Source organism: Atractosteus spatula, chromosome 13 (assembly GCF_055471065.1).
Source record: "Atractosteus spatula isolate fAtrSpa1 chromosome 13, fAtrSpa1.hap1, whole genome shotgun sequence".
Taxonomy (NCBI): domain Eukaryota; kingdom Metazoa; phylum Chordata; class Actinopteri; order Semionotiformes; family Lepisosteidae; genus Atractosteus; species Atractosteus spatula.
The window spans coordinates 11,613,276-11,634,736 of record NC_142718.1 but is presented as its reverse complement, the minus strand read 5'-3'; the positions used below and the strand labels follow the sequence as shown (position 1 = coordinate 11,634,736).

Here is a 21,461-nt window from a genome sequence, read left to right as displayed (position 1 = left end):
CACAGCTACCTCCTGTACAACTCATTTCACCCCAACCACACTAAAAACTCTCTTCCTTTTTCACAGTTCCTTAGGTTACGACGATTATGCAGCGACGACATCGACTTCGAGAACCAAGCCCTCGAAATGTACTCATTTTTCATCAACAGAGGATACCCCAGCAGTGTGATTGACAGGGCCCTTGCCCGAGCCAAAAACACCCCCCGGACCATCAACCCGATCAGGAACTCCCGCCGTAACAACCGCATTCCTCTGGTGCTTCCTTACCACCCTAACACACTTCCTATCCCCAGGACCATTAACCACAACTTTTCCATCCTACAGGATGATCCCTCCATTGGGGCCCTCTTTTCTGATCGCCCTATTATCTCATATCGCCGACCACCTAATCTGCGTAACCTCCTTGTTCACAGCTCCCTTGACCGCCCTCAACAACCATCCACACCAGGCACTTTCCCTTGCAACAGAGCTCGCTGTATCACCTGCAAATACACAGCCACCACCACACTCATTCAAGGCCCCTCAGGACAATTCCGGATCACCCAGACAGCATCTTGTACCTCCAGCAACCTTGTTTACTGTATCTCTTGCAGTAAATGCCCAGCCATCTACATTGGAGAAACAGGAAGGAGACTCGGAGACCGTTTCAGAGAACACGTCAGGGCTGTAAAGATTAAAGATCTCTCCAAGCCCATTGTTTCTCATTTCACCTCTGACGGCCACGACCACTCTAATCTCTCCGTCTGTGTTCTCAAAGACGGTTTTCCAAACTCATACATCAGAAAGACCACCGAAACTAAAATTATTCTGCAGCTAGGATCACACCTTCTCCCTTCCCTTAACGACAGACTACCGTTCTTTTAAATTTTCTCCATTCATTGGAAGTTTCATTTCACACCTCTCTGCACCCATTCTGACTTCACACCTCTTGATTGGCCTCTCTTTCTGTCCCCTGCTCCCGCCTCTCACTCCTCCTCCCTCCCAACCTTTGTTCTCCCGCTACTTTACCTTTGCCTACTGCCCTGTCTCTCTCACACCTGAAGAAGGCTCCACGGCCGAAACGTTGTGTTCTCTTTCTTCTTTTTTTCAGCATGGAATAAACCTATTAATTGTTAATAAATATTGCTTAACCAAATGTGCCTGGGTTATTATTCTTTTCAACAAAGCTGTGCCAGAGAAAAAATAATTCATGTGCCTCTAATTATACCAACCACTCAGGTATTTTCTGGAGAAATCACTTACAAGTTAATCTGCTCAGTCAGTTCCTGTTTTTTCCCTGTTTTTGCAATGCTCCATATGTATAAACATTATATATAAACTACAAATAATTACAATTACTGATGTTATAACTGCTTGTAGAAGAACTGAAACAAAAAGGTCCAAAATATGTAAAAAATAAACTATATGAATAAAATGACTGAACAAAAACTTTCACAAAAGTGAAAACATATAAACATATAAAAAACAGCATATTGTATATTAAAAAAATATGTAAATATTGTTCTCCATGGCCGAAATGTTGTGTTTCTTTCTTCTCTTTTCAGCATGGAATAAACCTATTACTTATTCTTAAACTGGTATATTTTTATACATTTCTGTTTTGCATTTCTGCACCATTTACTTAAAAACAATAACAAAACCTCTAAGGAAATTAAACCAACACATATATCGCAGAGATTCTACTTAATTCCCCTTGCAGAGTCAGCAGTGTACAAAGAGAAGCAGGAGACTGTAGCTCCATCTCTCTAACCTGTTGTCAATTGACATAACGTAACAATGGGCTGATTTGCATGATAAATACACATCTCATGCAACTTAACAGCTTTTAACTGCTGGCAATGTTTTGGAGCAGGGATAAAATCATGGATGTTCTTTTGACCCATTTATATTTTAAGTGTTTTATCTAAAGAGGAACATCTATTAAATATGAAATCACAAAAAAACACTGTGGTACTACATCTTTCTCACAAAAGTAGCATTTAACAAGAATGTTTTAATCAATTTGAGCAAATTAAATAATATTCCTCTTTTTGGGTAATACAAACTAAACAAAATGTAATTAATATACAATTTTAGTCAAATACATTAATTATTGACATATTTGGCAAGAGTATAACACAGTTGACATGATAATTATATAGTTGACAACAGTAATTATTTCAAATTAATATAATTGGATTCTAAAATGTGCAAGAAACTTGAGGAAAACAAATCATTTAATATCTGAGAGGATATGTAATTAAGAAGATAATCAGTTTGAGAAGGAACAGATCATTCCAAAATAACATGGGAGAAGAAGGCTGATTGGTAAAAAAAAAACTACACAAAAATGCATGGTTCTGCCTCCTTGTGTCCTGCAGGTCCTGCCTAGCCCTGGTGGTTTATAATTACGTACATAAAGTATGTTTCTTCAAGTAAACAGTATGTTGTTTATTGTTTTTAATTTGAACCTTACTAAGTGTTCATGGGAACATTTAGTTTAAAATAAGCATGATGAAGATTTACAAAAATAATGACAGCAAGAGCTCATGGGAAATGTAGTTAAAACATGCAAGTCAAAACTTTACCAAAATAACTGCAGCAATTAAATTTCAGAAGTTTAAGCGTAATACTATTTTGTACCTTATTTTCTTTCAGCTACCACTACCAGCTATATTAATATTTTATATTTATATTCACTAATTAATATCATTAATATCATTCAGAAAAAGTATTATACATCAGTTATTTTTATTTTCCCCTTCTAGTATTTCCCTTCAGTTACATGATTCCATATTAAGTGGATTTAAAAAAGTAGGCTTCCAATATGTGAATGTTACAGTGCTCTACTTCAAATTACCATGCATCCTTTAGTGGTATAGTTTCAATCCAGGCTCCATCCTTAGCATGTAAATCCCTTTTCAGAAAAATTTACAGCCAAAGCTATTCTTTTATATGTTATATAAATGTTATATCCATTTTATGCGTTATATAAAATATAAAATGTTATATTTTCAAGATACACGATTATTAAACTGAGAAAAAAGATTAAATGAAGCTAACATTTCAATAACAACTAAACACTATAAGTCAGTCTTCTTTGGGCAGTGAAGAACTAAATTCAGTATGCTGGAAGAGAGTGCTGTATACTGCAGCTGGCATACTGCTAATGTGAATTTTGATGCACATTCTAGATGGCTGCATCTGTATAATGTTTATATATTAATTCAAAAGCAATAATTGTTTTTTCACTCTTTTTGAATAGAAGTTGTTTTTCAAGAAAACTACTGTTGTAATTTAGTAGCTGTCATGCCCGAATTTTGGTCATTGGTCCTGTATACATACGCATGACAGCATACCTTCAGGCACTCTTAGAACACCCTCGTGCAGACTTTCACAACAGGTGACTAATTAATTTATTATTTAATTATTATTTCATTATTACTTCCAGTTTCCTTAAATACTTCCCTCACCCTTCACTCAGAGTTCTGTCGTTAATTGAGCTACTGTGGACTGGCTACCTCATAGTTTTTTTATGCCAGTTTTCTTTTTTCAATCTTTTTGCACTTGATTACAGTATGTGTTTCAGCGCTTTCTCTGTTCCTTGCCACTACCGCTCTGCATCCCTGTGTGTTAGGTTTATTTTTGTGTATTTTTTTCTTTTTTGGCTCCCCTTTTTTGTTGCAGTGTTTCCCACCTTACCACTGCCTGAGACCTGCCAGTGAGCTCTCGGTCAGACGCGGCTGTTTTTCACCTCGCCGTCATTATAACATTACAAATCTTAGCAGTGAACAATATATTTTACAAATAAATGTCAATGCATTCCATTCACCTCTTCTATTGCTTTCCTTGTTTCATGAGAAAATACACCTATCAAGAAAAAACAATACCTAGTAATTTTAATCTCACAGTAATGGAATGTTCTTATTATTTTATTTAAAGAAACATCTGTTGTTAAGGCCCTGCACAATCTTTATGAATTACTTAAAGCAACAAATATTTACACAGTGTAAGATGTATTTAGTTGCCAAGAAAAACAAGTGTAAATAACAACATATTACATATTAACCAGATTGTGGTCAGCTTGTTTAACTTACATCTCAGCTCAATCCTTATGAAATCTTTGATTCCTAGGTTTTCGAGGAACACCCCATTTTCAGCTGTAGTTTTGAAGTAGAAAGAAATGTCTGCACTGAGTTCTGCATGGAACGTGGGAAAATGAAGATAAGAAGACTCCTGATAAAAGGAGGCTGCATTCCAAAAATTTCCTGGAAGAATGAAGGATAAAAAACACTTAGTTTTTACTGTAGGTCAATACTTATGAACCTATTTATTGTCACTGACAATGAACAAAACAAATACAATGAAGAAATTTGCTGTAAACTTGCAATAGAATTATATTTAACACTGCTATTAAATATAATATCTATATGTACATATTGTAAATATATAATATACATATATAATATAAGGAACTACAGTAAGTATCTGTTTTAGAATATGAATAAAATTATATTATATTTATTAAAAATCTTTAGGTTCACAACAGTGATAGAGTGGAATGATTGTAAAGCAAATGAAAGCTATATATACATAGAAGATATTCAGTAGTTTAATGATACAGTATGTATTTATTTTCTCGTTAGCATTAAGAGAGGATTAATTAACTCTTAATATTAAACACTATAATAAAACAACCAGTGTTTATATTTTTCTGATAAAAATATCACATTTAAGACAACATATTCAAATCATTAAGATTTTTTGTCTACAATGTGAGATTGTTATCTCTTAATCTCCAATGGCCTATACAGAACTATGCAATTTTGGATAGAGTAAAAGGATTAATTAAAATATTAACATTCATCTTCTAACTTGTCCAATACAGTGTTGTGTGGGAGGCACAGCCTTTCAAGCAACATGTGCTAGGAAGTTACACCCTGGACACAATGCCTGTCCATCACAGGGCACACAAACACACAATCTCACAAATGTGCCAGTTTTCCCAGAAACGAATTAACCTACCAGTATGTTTTAGACTGGAGCAGCTGGAAGAAACCCATGCAAACACAGGGAGAAGAAACTTCACACAGATCGCACCTCAGGACAATTATTGAACCCAGGGCCCTAGCGCTGTGAGGCAGCAATGCTAGCCACTGTGCCATGTCTAACCAAATTTAATCCCTCTTCATAGGTGTTAGTAATCTTATTAGCTTTAATACAATAACAGTTGAAAAAAAAAACAATCAATTTAACAAATTACCTCGTTTGTGTCTAAAATGAACATATTTTAAGATGCAATTATTTAAATTTTTAAAATTTCCATGTTCTGTTTTCTATTTTTTTCATTTTTAGAATTAACTTTATAATTAACACCTTGTTATTAAAAGCGTTCAGTTATTTTTTAAACCATTTAATTATGTGATTTGTATCTAATTTAACTGTGATCCATCTTTTCTCCTTTCATTTTGAAACATAATTAATTTTGTAATAATCTGGAGGCTTCATACAGTATATTACGAATGAATCCCATTTTTTAAAATGTATTAAAATTATTTTTGAAGTATTATTGACAAGAACCAAAACAGCAGAAAGAAACATTTTTTTTAAAATGTTGTTTTAATTTTAAATTAGAATGTACAAAAAACTGCAGAACGAATAAAGAAAATAACTAAAATAAAATAACCATGTATAAATAAAGAAAATAACTATGTATTCATTATGAAAAATGTTGAATAAATTGTTTGTTCATGCTTCTTTTGTGTCTATTAAAACAGCAATCCACTCACTATCACCATAGCAGCAGAGAGGTCCAACTCTGTAAGTTGCTTCTGAACCAGTTCTGCTTGTGTCGCCAATCACAATTTTATTCACAGGCAAGTGATCTTTATAGGAGAGGAGGCCTGTGTCATTGGCCCTGCAAATAAATCAAAGATTTAGAGTAATTTTCTCAAAAATGGAGGAGACAAGTTTAGACAGGTTTGGACAATATACTGTAGATGTTGATTTTTCTTTGTGTCTCATTTATGCTTTGACACATTTCATATTCTTCATGATTTCACTTTCTGACGCAGATTTAATAAAAAAGTGACAAAGACTAAGCAAAAAATAGTTGTATTTCTTATTTGACCCTGTCATTTACAGTTAAGAAGTTAGAACAAAGTACAACCCATCAGAAGTGCTGTATTCCAAATGACTATTCCTTAAAACACGTCAGCTACAACAGAAGTAAAATGCAATAAGTATTTCTCAGATTTTGGCAGCAGTAATGCAAGTCACCAGGTTCTGAGCAATGGAGAAATTTATATAAATAACGTCAAGATAGTATAGCATCCAATGATGACAAATGAGAGAAAGCAGAGCCTTCCAGGGCAGTACCAACATCTGTTTCTGCTGCTGTGACATACCAAGATTAAAGCCAACATCTAGCAAGACAACAAGGTGACAGAAGGAAATATTCATGTTAAGAAAAGTGGTAAAGGAAAAGTCTCAAAACATGTCAAAATGTTTCTCATAGTGCCACATGAACAAAGCATACATAATAAGCTTCAGACATGTTTCATGTGATAATGTCTATAAGGCATAGAATGCACTCTGTAAACAAAATTTAAGTGATACATTCAATGAATAGAAATATTTGGTCCTTAATACTGTCCCAAGAAATATTCTCATCTGTAACCTTCAAAATGCCTCTCTTAAACATTACGTTTTGCTTTAAGCATCTAACAGAAATGTATAGAAGCCAATCCGTTATGCCCTCCAAGCCAATTATGCACTGAGTGGTTAGACAACCTATAAATTTAGAAAGTCCAAAATATCCTAATATGAGAGAGTTAAATGTTATAGACTTAGAAAATAAAGCAAGGAAGTACAAAAATGCATAAAGAGATAAGCATCTCTGGGTACTGTAGGGGTTTTGTGATTTTACTGACACAATGGATAGTTTTAACAGTAAACTGCATGAGTTTGTTTGATTATTAGGAATCAATTGGCTGAACAAGGAGCCTTGACAAGGATTCACAACACACAGAATGCTTTTATTGATGCATAAATCAATGTGTACATAAAGGCATTCAGGATAAATACATGAGAGTCTGCGTGGATACAGATGGCAGCTCGATACATGAATTATCAAGCTATAGCGAGTATGAAGAACTGATACATAAAAACAAGGATAATACTAAAGGGACAAGGCCTAATGCTTCACGTAGAATTAAGTGTTGTTAAAGACTTCTGTGCTTTGACCAAGCAGCCTAGTACATCTATCTAAATGCATAGGAATGTGGCTAAGAGGCCCTTCTGATAAGAGATACTGTAAAATTGTATCAAGCTATAAATGTAATACTATATATCGCAAATGGACACCAGCTAGTCTTCAGCCTGTTTCAGGTCAAAGATCACTATCAATCACACAAAAGAAAGATCCACCAATTGTGGATCTGTAGAGTGGGTACCAGAACCAAACCTGATAGCATCGTGGCCAATCACCAACTGGTGATGTTGCCCCATATAATCTAGAACACAAATAATTTTTCTCCAGATAACTCACTGACTTGAAAATCTCTCTCTAAACTGGCCAAATGATGTTTATGACCACATGCCTGCAAACAGACCAAGTCAGGACTTAAACTTTTCTCCAAGAAGCCAGACCAAGAGAATGAGTCAGTAAATTGCATAATTCTGTCTAAGATATTCTTCCTGAAACAGAAGAAATCTTGTGTTCATGAACCCACTGTTATTTTCACCTGATCAAAGTAATTAGACAGTTGAACTAATTCTTTTTGTCAAGATCCAGAATATTCTGAACAAAAAGATATAGCAAGGAACAAACTGAATGACCCTTTTGTCTACCTTGATCCTTGTGATCCTTGAGAAGACAAACTGTGTCCAGGCTGTTCTAAAGACCAAAGCCAACAGGATGCTCCTTTGGCAGAGATGCCTGTGGCCAATACAAGCTGCTAAACAAAGCAAAACAAAAGCTCTTTCTCTCTCCTGCGTCAAGATCATCCTAGCACATAGAAGCTGCTACAGAAACCTAGCCAGCTTTTACCAATGCAAAGTTTAAACTCATCAAGGACATCTGGACAACAAATCTTTGAATATTAAATTTTGTTATTCATATCATTTTTGAGAGAACTATTACAAATGCATAGTTTAGATCATGATAGTAAATGGATATTTACTTATGTCAGAGAATTTTAATATGATTTAACTATATGAGACTAACAAAACTTAAAGGCTAGACTGTAATACATATTAATCAATGCGTATTTTCACTTTGAAGTTATTAACTCTTATTTTAGTAATCCCTGAGTGAACGATCATCATTCATGTTCACAGGAGATCATTTCACAGATAAATGTTCTATTATGTTGTTATGCATGTTTTTGTTTTATCAACAAATTGCATGTTGTATATTTAGAATCAGTCTGTGTGATTGTAAATTATTTTATTTGGTTGGTTCCTAAAAGTTATCAACTTCTCATTGTTTCTTGGACTATGTTATCCAGCTCAACAGTGTACCGTGAAAGACATCCACAATCTCAATCTCAGTCTCGGTCTCATATCAATCTGATTCCAAATGAAACAGTGCCAGACCACCGAGATGCACTATGGACCCCTCAGGAAGTAAGAAAATCATTTGATCTGGTGGTTGTAATTTGGTAACTGTATCATGCCTGTCACACTGGGACACCACCAGTGAATATCCTGTCAAGGTTTAGAATGTCAAAGTTTAGAACCAAATGCAGACTTGGGTTGTTGTCTAGATAAACTATAAATCATCAGTCATTAAAAAGTTGGTATATTTTATGAAAGCAAGATTGCTCAATTGGGCAAAAGTACACAACCTACCTTTATCATAAATATTTTAATTATGCAGAAATATTTTATGCATCAAAGCCTTTACCGAAGATATTACTAATATCATTAATAATGAATGACCTTGGACAAGCTGTAAACTCAAAGTATTACGCTGGTCCACATTATTTGTAACCGTCATTTTAAATGAAAAGACTTTATTTTTTCATCAACAAAAAGTAACACCACAGCATTTAGTTGATCCGATCACACGTTTCCAATCATACAAAGTAAGTCTTGAGAATCTCCTATTCACCATGCCTTTCATATGCTCATAAACAATATTAATTTAGAAACATAAACATATTATGTAAACTGTACTGTATATTGCTGGTCTTGGTAGTTTAAAGAAAAAATACACACCAGTATTCCATTTCTCCCTAAACATTTTAAGCATCAAAGTCTTACATGTGGTTATTTCGGAAACGTTTTTACGTGCTCCTTCTGAGCATGTTACTGTTTACCGTTACCGACCATATTACCTGCCCTGCCTGTGGGCACTTTTCCTGTCCATGGGGGAGGGTGGACTGTCTTTAATTAGAAGGTTAGCCTATTCTACTCTGAGAATGTAGAGGGGGTGGAAAGTGCCCGCGGTCATTTAATTAGCATTACAATTTGCACTGATTCCCTTGCGAAGATATAGACATAAGAATATTTGTGCGTGGTAAAAAAAATGGCATTAAGCACTTAAACTTAATATGGTCAGTAACAGTAGTAACATGCTGTAACAAGATCAGCTAAACTGGGAAGAAAACGCTTTCAGAGAAAATGTTTCAGGTGTGAAGAACACAGATCCCCAAAGCAATTTCAACCAAACCTGTCCTCACACACCCTGCCCCCACTGCGATTAGAATATACACAAAGCACTGAAATCTTTCGAGCAGATGGTCAGGTGTTTTGCAGATGTAGGCATAGTACGTAATTCAGGCTTTATGAACTCACACCTGGGATTCGATTAATTAGGGTTATTAATTCTTAGAGTTCATCAAGCCTGAATTACGTACTATGCCAACGTCTGCGAAACACCTTTGATAGTTAATGCTACAGTACTTCACTTTCTCTGGCGTGATTTTCTTCGGCAAAAACCAGGCTGATCTTGTGATCTTCCTAAGATTGTTAAGAGCAGTGTCAAAATGTTTCCATATGAAAGGATTCATATGAAAGGCAGTGACGTCACCATCCTGAGGCGTGTGTGGCAGATCTGTGATGTGGTGTGCCTCTGATTGGGGACAAAATACCTGCTGATCTGTTCTACATACCAGGAAGACAACAGAATATGATTTTATCTATTTGAAATGTGTATTTTAAACGTTTAATTAAGAAGTAAAAACCTTACAGCATACACGGATTTCTAAACTGATCAGGAGGAAGATGTCTGTATTCAACAAGTGTCTGAGTCACTATATAATAATGCCACAATATGTCTTTTATGTGTCACAAAAAACTGACTTGCTTTAACAAAATATATTTACTAATCGTTTCGCCTGGCAATCTACCTGAATGGCCAACTATCTGAGGCAGCGCCACGTGATGCTGGCCGCGCTGGTTTCCTTGGAGCAGCCCCTGGCACTGGCTGAGCAGGCTGATGCCGTATTCGAGGAGACCGGTGGGCACCAACGGAGGGGCGCTCCCTGCCGGGCAGCGAAGGCGGCGCAAGGGGAATCAGATGGGGAGGAGGAGACTGCCAGCGCAGCGTTGCCAGGGGTGCGAAGACGGCGGGTCATCTGCCACCACTGTGGGGAGAGGGGGCACATCGCCCGGGAGTGCCGGGTGCTGGAGCCCCGGGAACTCTGGAGGCCGTCGGGAAACTGGAGTGGGGCAGCCTAAAGGGGGTAAGGCCGCCCTTGAGCGGAGCTACTATTTTATGTTAAAGGTAACATATATATTTTAGGTTAAAGGTACTGACCTCAATCAAGCCCAAATCATAGTTGAACCCGTTCAGAGCCTACATTACATTTTAGCGTTTCATTTTGAGCAGAAGACCCTCACACCTGAAGAACGCTTGCATTTTCTCTCTTCTCTTTTAAGCATGTGTACAATGCTGTTATACAGTTAAAAAGGTTAAACAGTATCAACTAAACTCCATTAATATAAGTATCAAGTGGTATTAAATAAATACAGCTTTCTAGTATAGATTACACTTTTCTTAAATGGATTTTAAAAATAAAAACGATTACAATCTAATCCTTCCACGTTTGATCCCAAAATCCCAAGAAAAATAAATCTAAACGGGGAGAAAGCTATGCTGAAAGTTTATTAAGATACTTAGAAGACAAAGATAACGATTTACGTTGCATTTGTCTGATTGTGAATAAAAAAAGACATTTAATTAAACACGCATTTGCGATTTAAATCAAAATGGTAGTAACGGGGACTCTCTCTCTCTTATTATCAACACTAGTTCAATTGTGGTTCTTCTCAGATACTGTAGTTGGGCATTCAGGTAGATTGCGCGAAACACGGGTGATTTTTCTTCCTTCTGATCATCTTAGAAATCTGTGTACGCTGTAAGGTTTTTACTTCTTAATTAAATGTTTAAAATACACGTTTTGAATAGAAAAAATCATATTCTGTTGTCTTCCTAGTATGTAGAACAGATCAGCAGGTCTTTTTTCCCAATCGGAAGGGTGTCAGATGGTGTCAGCCAATCACCATTCTGAAGCTGTGCCATAATCTCTGGTATACGCACACCCCAGAATTCTGTCTCATAGTTTAAATCATTTTCATTTTAAGAAATTATTAAATGCTCGGTTAAAAGCAAGGCAGATTATGTCTGTTGGACATAAAAACAAGAGTTTGCTGCGGCGTTATTGGAAACCCAATTTTAACAACAAATCGCTGGTGTTATATCCTAGAAGACACAGACCGGCACCGGTGGGAGCATGCCTGGAGTATAAAAGAAAATGCCTGACGAACTAGGGATTGGACAGTTTCCAAGTGCTTGTACAATCAATGGAAATGTTCAAATAAATGTTCAAAAGAAATAAACAAAAAAATAATTTATTCCTTTATCATATTGGCTAGCTAATGTCCTCTCTTTGCTTGTTACTTGTGGCTGTGTTTCTGCATTGCGTAGCAACGAGTGACTATATTCTCAGGTGGAGGAACGTAAACAGCTTAATTTTCGTGTTAATTAATTTTTTAAAATTAAAATTCATTCTATACAGCAATCGCATATTTGGGGACTGTTTCATAAAACTTTGATGCTTAAAATGCTTAGGGAGAAATGGAAGACTGGTGTGTATTTTTTCTTTAAACTACCAAGACCAGCCATATACAGTACAGTTTACATACAGTAATATGTTTATGTTCCTAAATTAATATCGTTTATGACCTTCAGATGCGTTATGCTCCTCTTCTTTTTATGCTCAGCTACTAAAAATTCCCTTTAGTTGTAAAATTCCATATAAATATTCAATACTAAGCGGATTAAAAAGTGCACAGTAAAGACATTAAATAATTAAATCTTTCCACGACCGACCAACGCACCACGAGTGCCCCTGTTGGTCATTTTGGCCAGCCAAGCACGTACCGCGGTATGACGCGTTATGACGTAGGGAAATGCCTGTGGTACGTGTTTGTACCGCGAACTTTGAATGGCTGCATCTGTAAGTGTAAGGAATTTGTATTAATTATTATCATTGTTTGTGATGAGCCCTACGATAGTAGTGTCATCAGCAAGGTTCAAAATTTTGACTGAATCTGAATGTAAAATAGTCATTTGTGTACAAAGAGTAAAGCCTAGGTGATAAGACACAACCCTGAGGAGAACCTCTGCTCAAGTTGAGAAGCTTAGAGAAGCAATCCTTCAGATTCACCACCTGCTTCCTATCAGAATGGAAATCCAGTTGCCAATAACACATGATTAATTTGCATCTCTAAAGCTTGAGAAGGATAATTGTGTTAAAATTCAGATGTGTAGTCAATACATAGGACCTGGGCATATTTGGTGAATGCTTCTAGATGTTGAAATATATCATGGAACCTCAGGAAAATTGTACCGTACATAAAATTTCAAAGAGGTCAAGGCTATTGGTCTGTAGTCATTAACTGTAAAGTTAGGAGCAAGGTGAGTGGCACAACATTTCAGTGTAGATGTTGCTACAAGGTCATGCCCAGATGTGGAGAAATCGCCTTATATTGTGCTCCTGTGCTCCTGAGCTGGAGGGGATCCACTGGCTGTCTAGAAGCAGTCCAATGCATGCTGTTTTCTGCATTGAACCTGCAGTAGAATTCATTTAGCTTGTCTGAGGAATCATCAGCTGGAGCAGTTTGTTTTATTCAGTCTTGGCCCTCTTTACAGCATGTTGGAATTCATATTTGCTGGATTTTAAGTTAGCTTCGTCTCCTTTTTTGACAACCCTGTTCTGCTTTTCCCATAGGATTTTAATTTGCTTGTTGAACCAAAGCCTATTGTTATTGTAGACAATGAATGATTTGCAAAGAATGCATGCACTCTCGCAAAAGTGAATATGTGAGGTTACTGTGCCAGTAAGGTCATTATGAGCTCATTTGAGCATGACAGACCTCCTTAAACATGCTCCAGTCTATGGTATCAAAACAAACATGCTTTTCTGTGGTATCAAAACACACATGCCTATAAGTCTTTAAATAATGCCATCACTACCCTCATATCCACACTTTCTACTATCCTTGACTCTCTCTGTTTTCCAGGCCACCATCCTTTTCTCCTTGCCTTTGGGATGCATTTTGTACACTTACAACCAAGCTGCGTACAGCACAGAAGAGATAGCTTAAAACTAGAAATTTTGTGATTTCACAATTTACAAAAATCTTTTAACCTCCTTCTCCACCTCTGTTACCTCTGCCAAAGCCAACTACTGCCAGTCCAGAACACAAACTGTTACTTCCAACTCTCAGAAACCTATATCCTCTTTACTAAACCTAGTTGTCTCCCCTTCTCCATCCTTGTTCACCACTTTCTGTAACTAATTTATCTCAGTCTAAGTTGTTTAACAAACAGTGGATTGCTACTGAGGCAACCATCTACTATTTCATCCCTATCTCTGAGGTTAATGTCTCAGAACCTATTCTCTCACTCTGTCCTACTACATTTCAATTTGATCTGTCCCCTGTCCTTTGATTTAATCTACCTCCACTAACCTATTTCAAATAATTTCTTGCATTTTCAATGCCTCCTTATTTACTGTGTCCTGTGTCACACTCCTACATAAGAAACCCTCATTAAATTACTCTGTCAGAACTACAGACTACACGTCTCTCTTTTCCAAAAAACTTGAATCCACTGTATTTAACCAATCCTCCATGTTTCTTTCACAGAATGAACTCCTTGATTCACATCAGTCCCACTTCAAGCCATTTGCCTCCTGTCTGTCACAGAGACTTTACATTCTTTTATAAATACTACTCTCTTTTATTTTGACTCTTTTTGGTGTCTCTGAAGCTTGTAACACAGTAAATCACCAGATCTTCCTTAACACTCTTGCCCCTTTTGGCCTCACTGGCACTGTTTGGTAAGACCCTAAAGTGAAGTAAAGTGTCATTGACAGATACAGTTTCTCCATCACAGAACTTGTCATCAGTGGTCCATCACGGCTCTCTGCTGCTTTCCATCCTTTTCTTTATCTACACCAGGTTGCTTTGGTACATCATATTTTATCATGTTTTGTATCTTTGCTACACTGATGATACCTGACTCTGCATTTCATTTGTGACTTGTTACTTCAGATTTCCACCCATTCCTGACTACCTATTCAATTCACCTCATTGGTCAATCAATTGTCATTTCATGGCTGAATTACTGCAATTTTCTTCTGGTAAGACCTGCACGTATCACAATGTTTCCCCATTCTTTTTCTCTCTAAATGGGCTTCAGGTTGCAATGCAGATTAGGTTCAAAGTCGTGGTGCTAGCCTACAGGGCTTTCAAGGAGACTGCGCCAACATACCTCCAGACCACCATTAGACCTTATGTTCCTCAGGCTGACTGGCAGTGCCATTGCTGAGGGACTGCGAGTACCAGGTCTGAATGTTCTCCTTGCTGACCCCAAAATGGAGTTTATGGTTTTTACCACAGTAAAAACCATAAACTTACTTAATATTTTCTGGACAAAAGTCAATTTCATTAGCCTATCCATATAATACCACTGAACATCACATCACAATCCATATTTGAACCGGTCAAGCACCTAGAATCAGATATGGGAGCTCATGGTCAAACATCACTATTGCTGATCAAAAATCATAAACAATGGACTTGATATCTTCTGCCAGTACTACCAAAAATACAAAAATAGAAGTGGTGGTTGTTGGACACTTTATTCTTTGGAACACTACAACTGAAATTTACATCATAGACCATGTGATGACAACTGTTTGCGGTCTCTTTGGAGCTAAGGTGGCTGATATCATCCACAGCTGACAAGCTCCTAGATGAGGCATCTAACAGCCAAATCCTTGTTATCCTTGTTGGCACAAGTGACAATGGAATGTACTAAAATACACTGGTAACTAACTGAAAAATATGCCATAACCAGCAGTAATAAGTTTTCTTGGGAAACTTATTATCACAGATCAAAGGAAAACAACCACATGTGAATCTGTCAACACAACAGATAGGTGGGGACATGGTGTGTTAAAGATTTTCTTAGGCATTGGAAACCTTTCCATGGCAAAGGTCATTTATGCAAATGTTACAAGATTACATGTAAATGAAATGGGTATAAGTTGTCTTCGCACAAGTATACACAAGGAATTTCAATTAGAAAGGAATGAATAGAAGTTATACCGTTAGCACAGAAAAAGTAGGGGAGAATTAGAAACAATCTATATAAGATAGAAGCAACTACTGTGTATTAGAAAGAAATGATCATGCTGGAATTACTAACCAAAAACAAGAGATGAATGTAATATTAAAGGATACACACTGTTCCACAAGAGATAGCAAAGAGAGATGATGGGAAGATGTAGCACTGTATAGAAAATATATTCAGGCTCAGGAATAGTGAAGGGAAGAGAGAAGAATTTACAGTATTAGAATGTCAGATGGTCAGACCCATCAAAAACATTCTAAAAGGTATACAATTAGTTGTAACCAACAAATGCAGAAGTTAATTATAATTGATCACTGTATGTTGAAACTAATTTATTTATTTTGTGTTGAAAATAATTTATTTTGGGGAGGCTTTAACTTTCCTCACAAGGAATGGGTTAACCATATCCAAATGTACCAAATTCCAAACCAAACTTTCAGTTTTCAGAAAAGCAGGCTGTAAAGCAATGAGACAGAGCTAAAGAGAATTAGAATGTGATGCATAGATTTTTCCCAAGAGATAGCAAATCAAAAGCTAAAAAAATAATATCCCAAATGATTCAACCAATCAATCTAATTTGGATGGAAATACAAACTGTATTTCTACTGAGCAAACATGGTTAGAAGAGTGACCTCCGTCTATCCCGTGCACCAGATAAATGAACAAATTAATTTGTGCCAGAGCTAGATTCCCCATTTTGGATCACTTTATTCAGGATTCCAGTAGAGTAATTATGTTCAGATCCCTCTGGTTAGCCTATAATCCCAGTGTTAGTTTGTTACGATCTGTCTTTAAGCTTGCTTACTTTGCAGTCGAGATTTTCTAACAGAGCTGCATATGTTCATGTAGAACCTGATACAATACTGTAGGGGACATCTAGCCTAGTAATCACTGCCAGAGGATGAGATAAAAAAATCTAACTATAGGAATGTAAGTAAACGTGACCCTCATGCTTTCTGGAGATCTGAACCCCAACAATAAAAACAAGAACAGAAAGAGTTAAATGGGAGATATCTGGTCATGGATTTCTAAGTAGATGCAATGTGCTCTTTAACTGAATGTGTCATTAAAGACACAAATATAGTTGGCAAGTTCTGAGATGGTACCAAGTAAGCTACAGTATAACACCATTTACAGACAAAACAAGTACAGACAAAACAAATAAATCAAGCAACAGAAAGAACAAGACCCAATGCCTGACAGTGTGTGTGCTCAGCAAACAGAGGCAGACTGCTTGTTTTCTTTCAGAAGCAATTATGTATTATGAACTTGAAAATAAACATCCTTGACCTCTCTACAACTCATTCCTGTTGTACCAAAGCTTTAAACTATTTGGTCCAATAATGGGAACTGGGAACTGCTCCATTCCATTTTGAAAACTCACTATGTGAATGGTGCTAAAACAGAAGTGGATCTTTAGATCAGAAACCTGTGTTTTAAATACAGTTGCTAAATAGTCGACATCAGAGTGTTGATAATATCACTGCCAACCTAGTATGGCAAAATCAGAAAAACAGAGCCCTGAACTACCATCCCTGGATGTTAGTCATCTAAGATTAAGATGCACTTAGATTAAGAAAATACATAACGCATTACCCAAAATACATGTGATTTTATCTAATGTTATTTCAACATTTTATAATTTTGGTAATAAAGATTACAGTAAACATATCTTTAATATGAGTACACCATTTCTGAAAAAGAACATCTAGGAAATCTTGTGACATCTGACTTTGATCCAATGTTATAATATTTTGCTATAGTTTCTGTCAATAAGTACCCTACGGTGAGGTTTATAAGAGGAAACATAACTGAAATATTTCCAGTTTATGACACTGAATTATCTTAAGTTCTTGACGCAAAAAAAAACATAAGAAAAATTGATTGGGGCTCCCTGACAAGCAAAAAGCTTTCTTGACAATGTTAATATCTAATACATCCTCTTCCCTGGTCAAGACTTGCTTTGCACTAGCATTGGCTTTACATTAAAACCTTCCATGGGTCCCATAATAAACTTTTCTAAGTAGAGTTTAAATTACATGTGTAAAGATCATGCAGAGAAGTTGCTTCTGTGGAAGTATAGTTTGGAGTAATGTGTAATGTGTAATGCCTAATGTGATCTCCATCTTGGCTGTATTGTACACTCCAGTCTCACTTAGCTTTGCTCACATAAGGTGAAATATGAGGTTTGCTGAAAATTATGAAGAACTCATATTGCAATCTTGTCAGGGAAGCACACAAGTTATTTTTATTATTTATTATTGACTGTGTATTTTAATTTGTGTTTAATTACTCAACAGTACAGTGTAGGGTAAAGTAATTTAATTGAAAGTCAATTCTAATATATTTACTGTGTTGTATACTTTTAAATTTATTTAATTTATGAAATATTTCCTGTTTAATTATTCTAATTATATACTTTTAAAATATTTTTTATTGTTCTTTTATTTCCTTCACCCTATTAAAACCGGGAAAGATTCCTTTCTTTTCCTCCCTCATGGACTGTTAGGTGCTGCTACATTCTCTGCCTTGGTCTCTTCCCCATCTGCTCTGCTCTCCTGTTAATCTTTCCTCACTCACAGACACAGCTAATGGAAGTCCAGACGTATCATCTCAATATATATAAAATCAAAAGATAAGAAAGTGTCACTTACAACTTCAACAATTCAGGTTATGGACATTATGGAAAATGATTATGAACATCAGTTACAGTATCTAAAAGGAAACACTCTATCTTTATTCTACTTTAGACAACTAAAGGCAGGGGAGTAAAACCTGATTTAAAACATCCAAGAACAGTAGAACACTTTATGAATATGGATCCCATAGATCACTAATGTCTTCAGTCTTTTTTCTCACTGCATGGATATAATAAAAATAAAATATCTAATTACTAATGTCTTTTTCCTGTGTCTCTGTCCAGGTACATTCTGTATCTGAAGTTGTTTGTCAAATAGATGATTGTCAAATGGATCTTTTTCAGAATCAGAGAGCTATACAGGATGATGTATTAACACAATTCTTGGAGGATGTCACACATTCAATTAAATCAGCACAAGTTGGATTGAACAGCGAATTGCATTTTACTCAAAATAGAGAACAAAAAGTAAACATTATATATATATAACAATAATTAAATTAAAAAAGAGACATTGTTACCATTCTTCTCTGTCAGCATCACAATTGCAGAAATAGTTCATGTCTATACAGTTTTCTAAAAGACTGCAGGAGCACTGCTGGACACCAGGCATAGAACCACTCCAGTAGGTGTGCTTCTCACCAGTCCGGCCTACCCACCACGAGAACGGGGTACCATCTGAAACACAATATTCCTGTAGTCAGTTAATAGTCATAGTAACTCATTATCATAATTAAAAAAAAGAGCCACATATACACATTTTTTACCAGAAAACATAAAGATTCCTGTAATAGGACAGCAGATTCAGCCAACATGTTTGTTCTTCTTTACATTCCTTCAAAACATTGTAGGGAATGGCCTGCTGCCCTTAAGAAAAACATATAAAATATTAAATAATACTGTATGAGGTTTCCAGTGTTGTGATCTTATATGGCTGCCAAACCAATCAGCTTCTATAAGTTGTCATTACAAATACAACAGGCTACTATTTCTCTCTGATGACTTCAACATTCTACACAACACACAATTTGACTGTAGGTGCTGCAATATTTGATTGTCACATGTCGGCTATGTTTGTTTCTTTTTAAAGTAGTACCTGTTTGTTATACTCACTACACTTTATTAAAATAGGCTAATTAGTTTCAGGGAAGCTGTTCAAATGTTTTTTTTAGCAGTTTCAATGTATTGTCAACATATGCATATCTTGAATATCAAATGTTTTAAATAATTTTGTGACTAACCATATGACATAATTTTCAGCTTTTATAATCTTGGATTTTTGTGGAGGTGTCCCTTGAAAATTACTGTGGAAAATTCTGAGTAAAATAAAACATTTAAGAAGTGTCTATAAAATTGGGTACTTATTAATAATCTGAACAACAAAAGTATTAACCACACTTGGAACAATAAAAGCTTGAAAAAGAAAGATCGACATGAAGGCTATGGGACACATGGGATATTCAAGTCAGGCACAAATATATACTTACGTACAGTACACAGATGTTTGTGTGTGTGACCACACTATTCATTTACACACCAAAATACAGAGTTGATATAGTAGTGCAGTAGACAGGTGTATGAAGGTAATCCAAGACTAAAGCAGAGTGGGTTTTTCTATATATAGTCAAGATTTATCATGTTGAATGATTAAGGGATTGTATGACATTGGTAACATGTAAGGAGGTGAAACATAAGGCCTAAAAATATGCATGCAACAATGACATGCAACAGTGTTTCGCACGTCCTCAAAGTCCCAATGTGATAACAAAAATGGGCAAAGAAGGTTTTAACCAGAATGTATATGCTCAGGGTGATGATTAAACTGGTATGAAAAAACAATGGTCAATCATATAAATCTAATTGTCACAAACTAGCCAATCATATGTAGGAGAAACTATTTTTATACCAACAAAACATTTCTATATAAAATGCTAAACTTCTTATGCACCCTGTCCATGGGTTAAGTCAGAATGTACTTAAGTTCAAATTTATGTAAAAACCTCACTTGAGTCCCATAATAAAATTTTCAGTTCACATAAACTTTATCCTTACATACGTAAAGAACATGTAGTGTGGTAAATTAAGTTTCATGGATGAATAGCATGGAGTTATCTGGTTTCCACTAGGGTTGTGTTTTAAACTTTAGTCTGAATTTGCTTTCACATGTGCAGTTAACTGTGCATATTTTCTTACGCTTGCACTAAACAATATAATTTATTTACTGTACTGTATATTCATTTTATTCTATATTTGGTATTTATTTATTCTAATTATAGGGTTTTAAAATGGTTTTTTTTTCATTAACAGTATTTAATTCCTCTCCCTTTATATAAATATGGGGATTTTCTGTCTCTCTCTACCTGGATTGTTCTCCCCTCTCTGTGATTAGCACAAACCATTATAGGACAATAAACACTGGAGAACCTGCAGTTTTGCTCTCCTGTCTCTCCTTCTTCATTCACCAATACTGCTAGGGAAATTAGGGAGGATCACTAATAATTGGTATGGCAATTGTCTATATGTATTCACACAACAGCTAAGAAAGTATAAATGACTGACTTATGTAAAATTCAGATGATGAATGGACCCATTATGTAAACCAGGGAGTAGGAGTCAATCAATATATTTTTTAATTCACTCTTTCCAATGATTATTCTCTTGTTTATCAATTCCAGTTATCATGCCCATAATTTTTTTATTCCCAGTAATGTTTATGTGTGCATTATCTATCAAAGTAAAATTGAAACACTGCTGGCCACCTGGCAGACCATGTAATATTTTTTCCCCTAGTTATAATTTAAAATATGATTATGTAGAAACTAAACTTTTCTTTGGGCATCGGGAGGACTTAAGGTTGAAATACAATTATTTTGGTTTTGGCAGATGTTTTCAGATTTAGGCAGATGCTTTTGCCCATTAAAATCTGAACCCTAAAAAACTGGGAAAACTGGAGGTGTAGCTGTTATGAATGCATGGTATACTGAGCAAAAATGTAGCTCATCATATATAGGAGAATGCATGAATTTCATAAAGGTATTAGGGAAATGGAAACGTATTTTGAAGAAGTAAAAACCTTTTATTGAACAGAAATAGGTATTTTTCAACATTTGTAACCTACAGGGTTGATCAATGAAGGCTGAGTGCATGTGGCCACCAGTGGAAGCAATGCAAGCAGTACATCTATGATGCATG

General features: G+C 35.8%; 1 protein-coding gene across 1 annotated transcript in view; it reads right to left on the bottom strand.

Annotated features, from left to right (window-relative positions):
* Positions 1 to 21,461, bottom strand: part of LOC148821781 (contactin-associated protein-like 5) — a 138,329-nt gene that overhangs the window by 21,403 nt on the left and 95,465 nt on the right. Inside the window, exons 11-13 of the mRNA XM_088930790.1 lie at positions 18,791 to 18,947; positions 5,769 to 5,896; positions 4,077 to 4,247 (exon numbers count right to left, since the gene is read on the bottom strand). Of these exons, the coding sequence (XP_088786916.1) occupies positions 4,077 to 4,247; positions 5,769 to 5,896; positions 18,791 to 18,947 (456 nt within the window). The remainder of the gene's footprint in view (positions 1 to 4,076; positions 4,248 to 5,768; positions 5,897 to 18,790; positions 18,948 to 21,461) is intronic.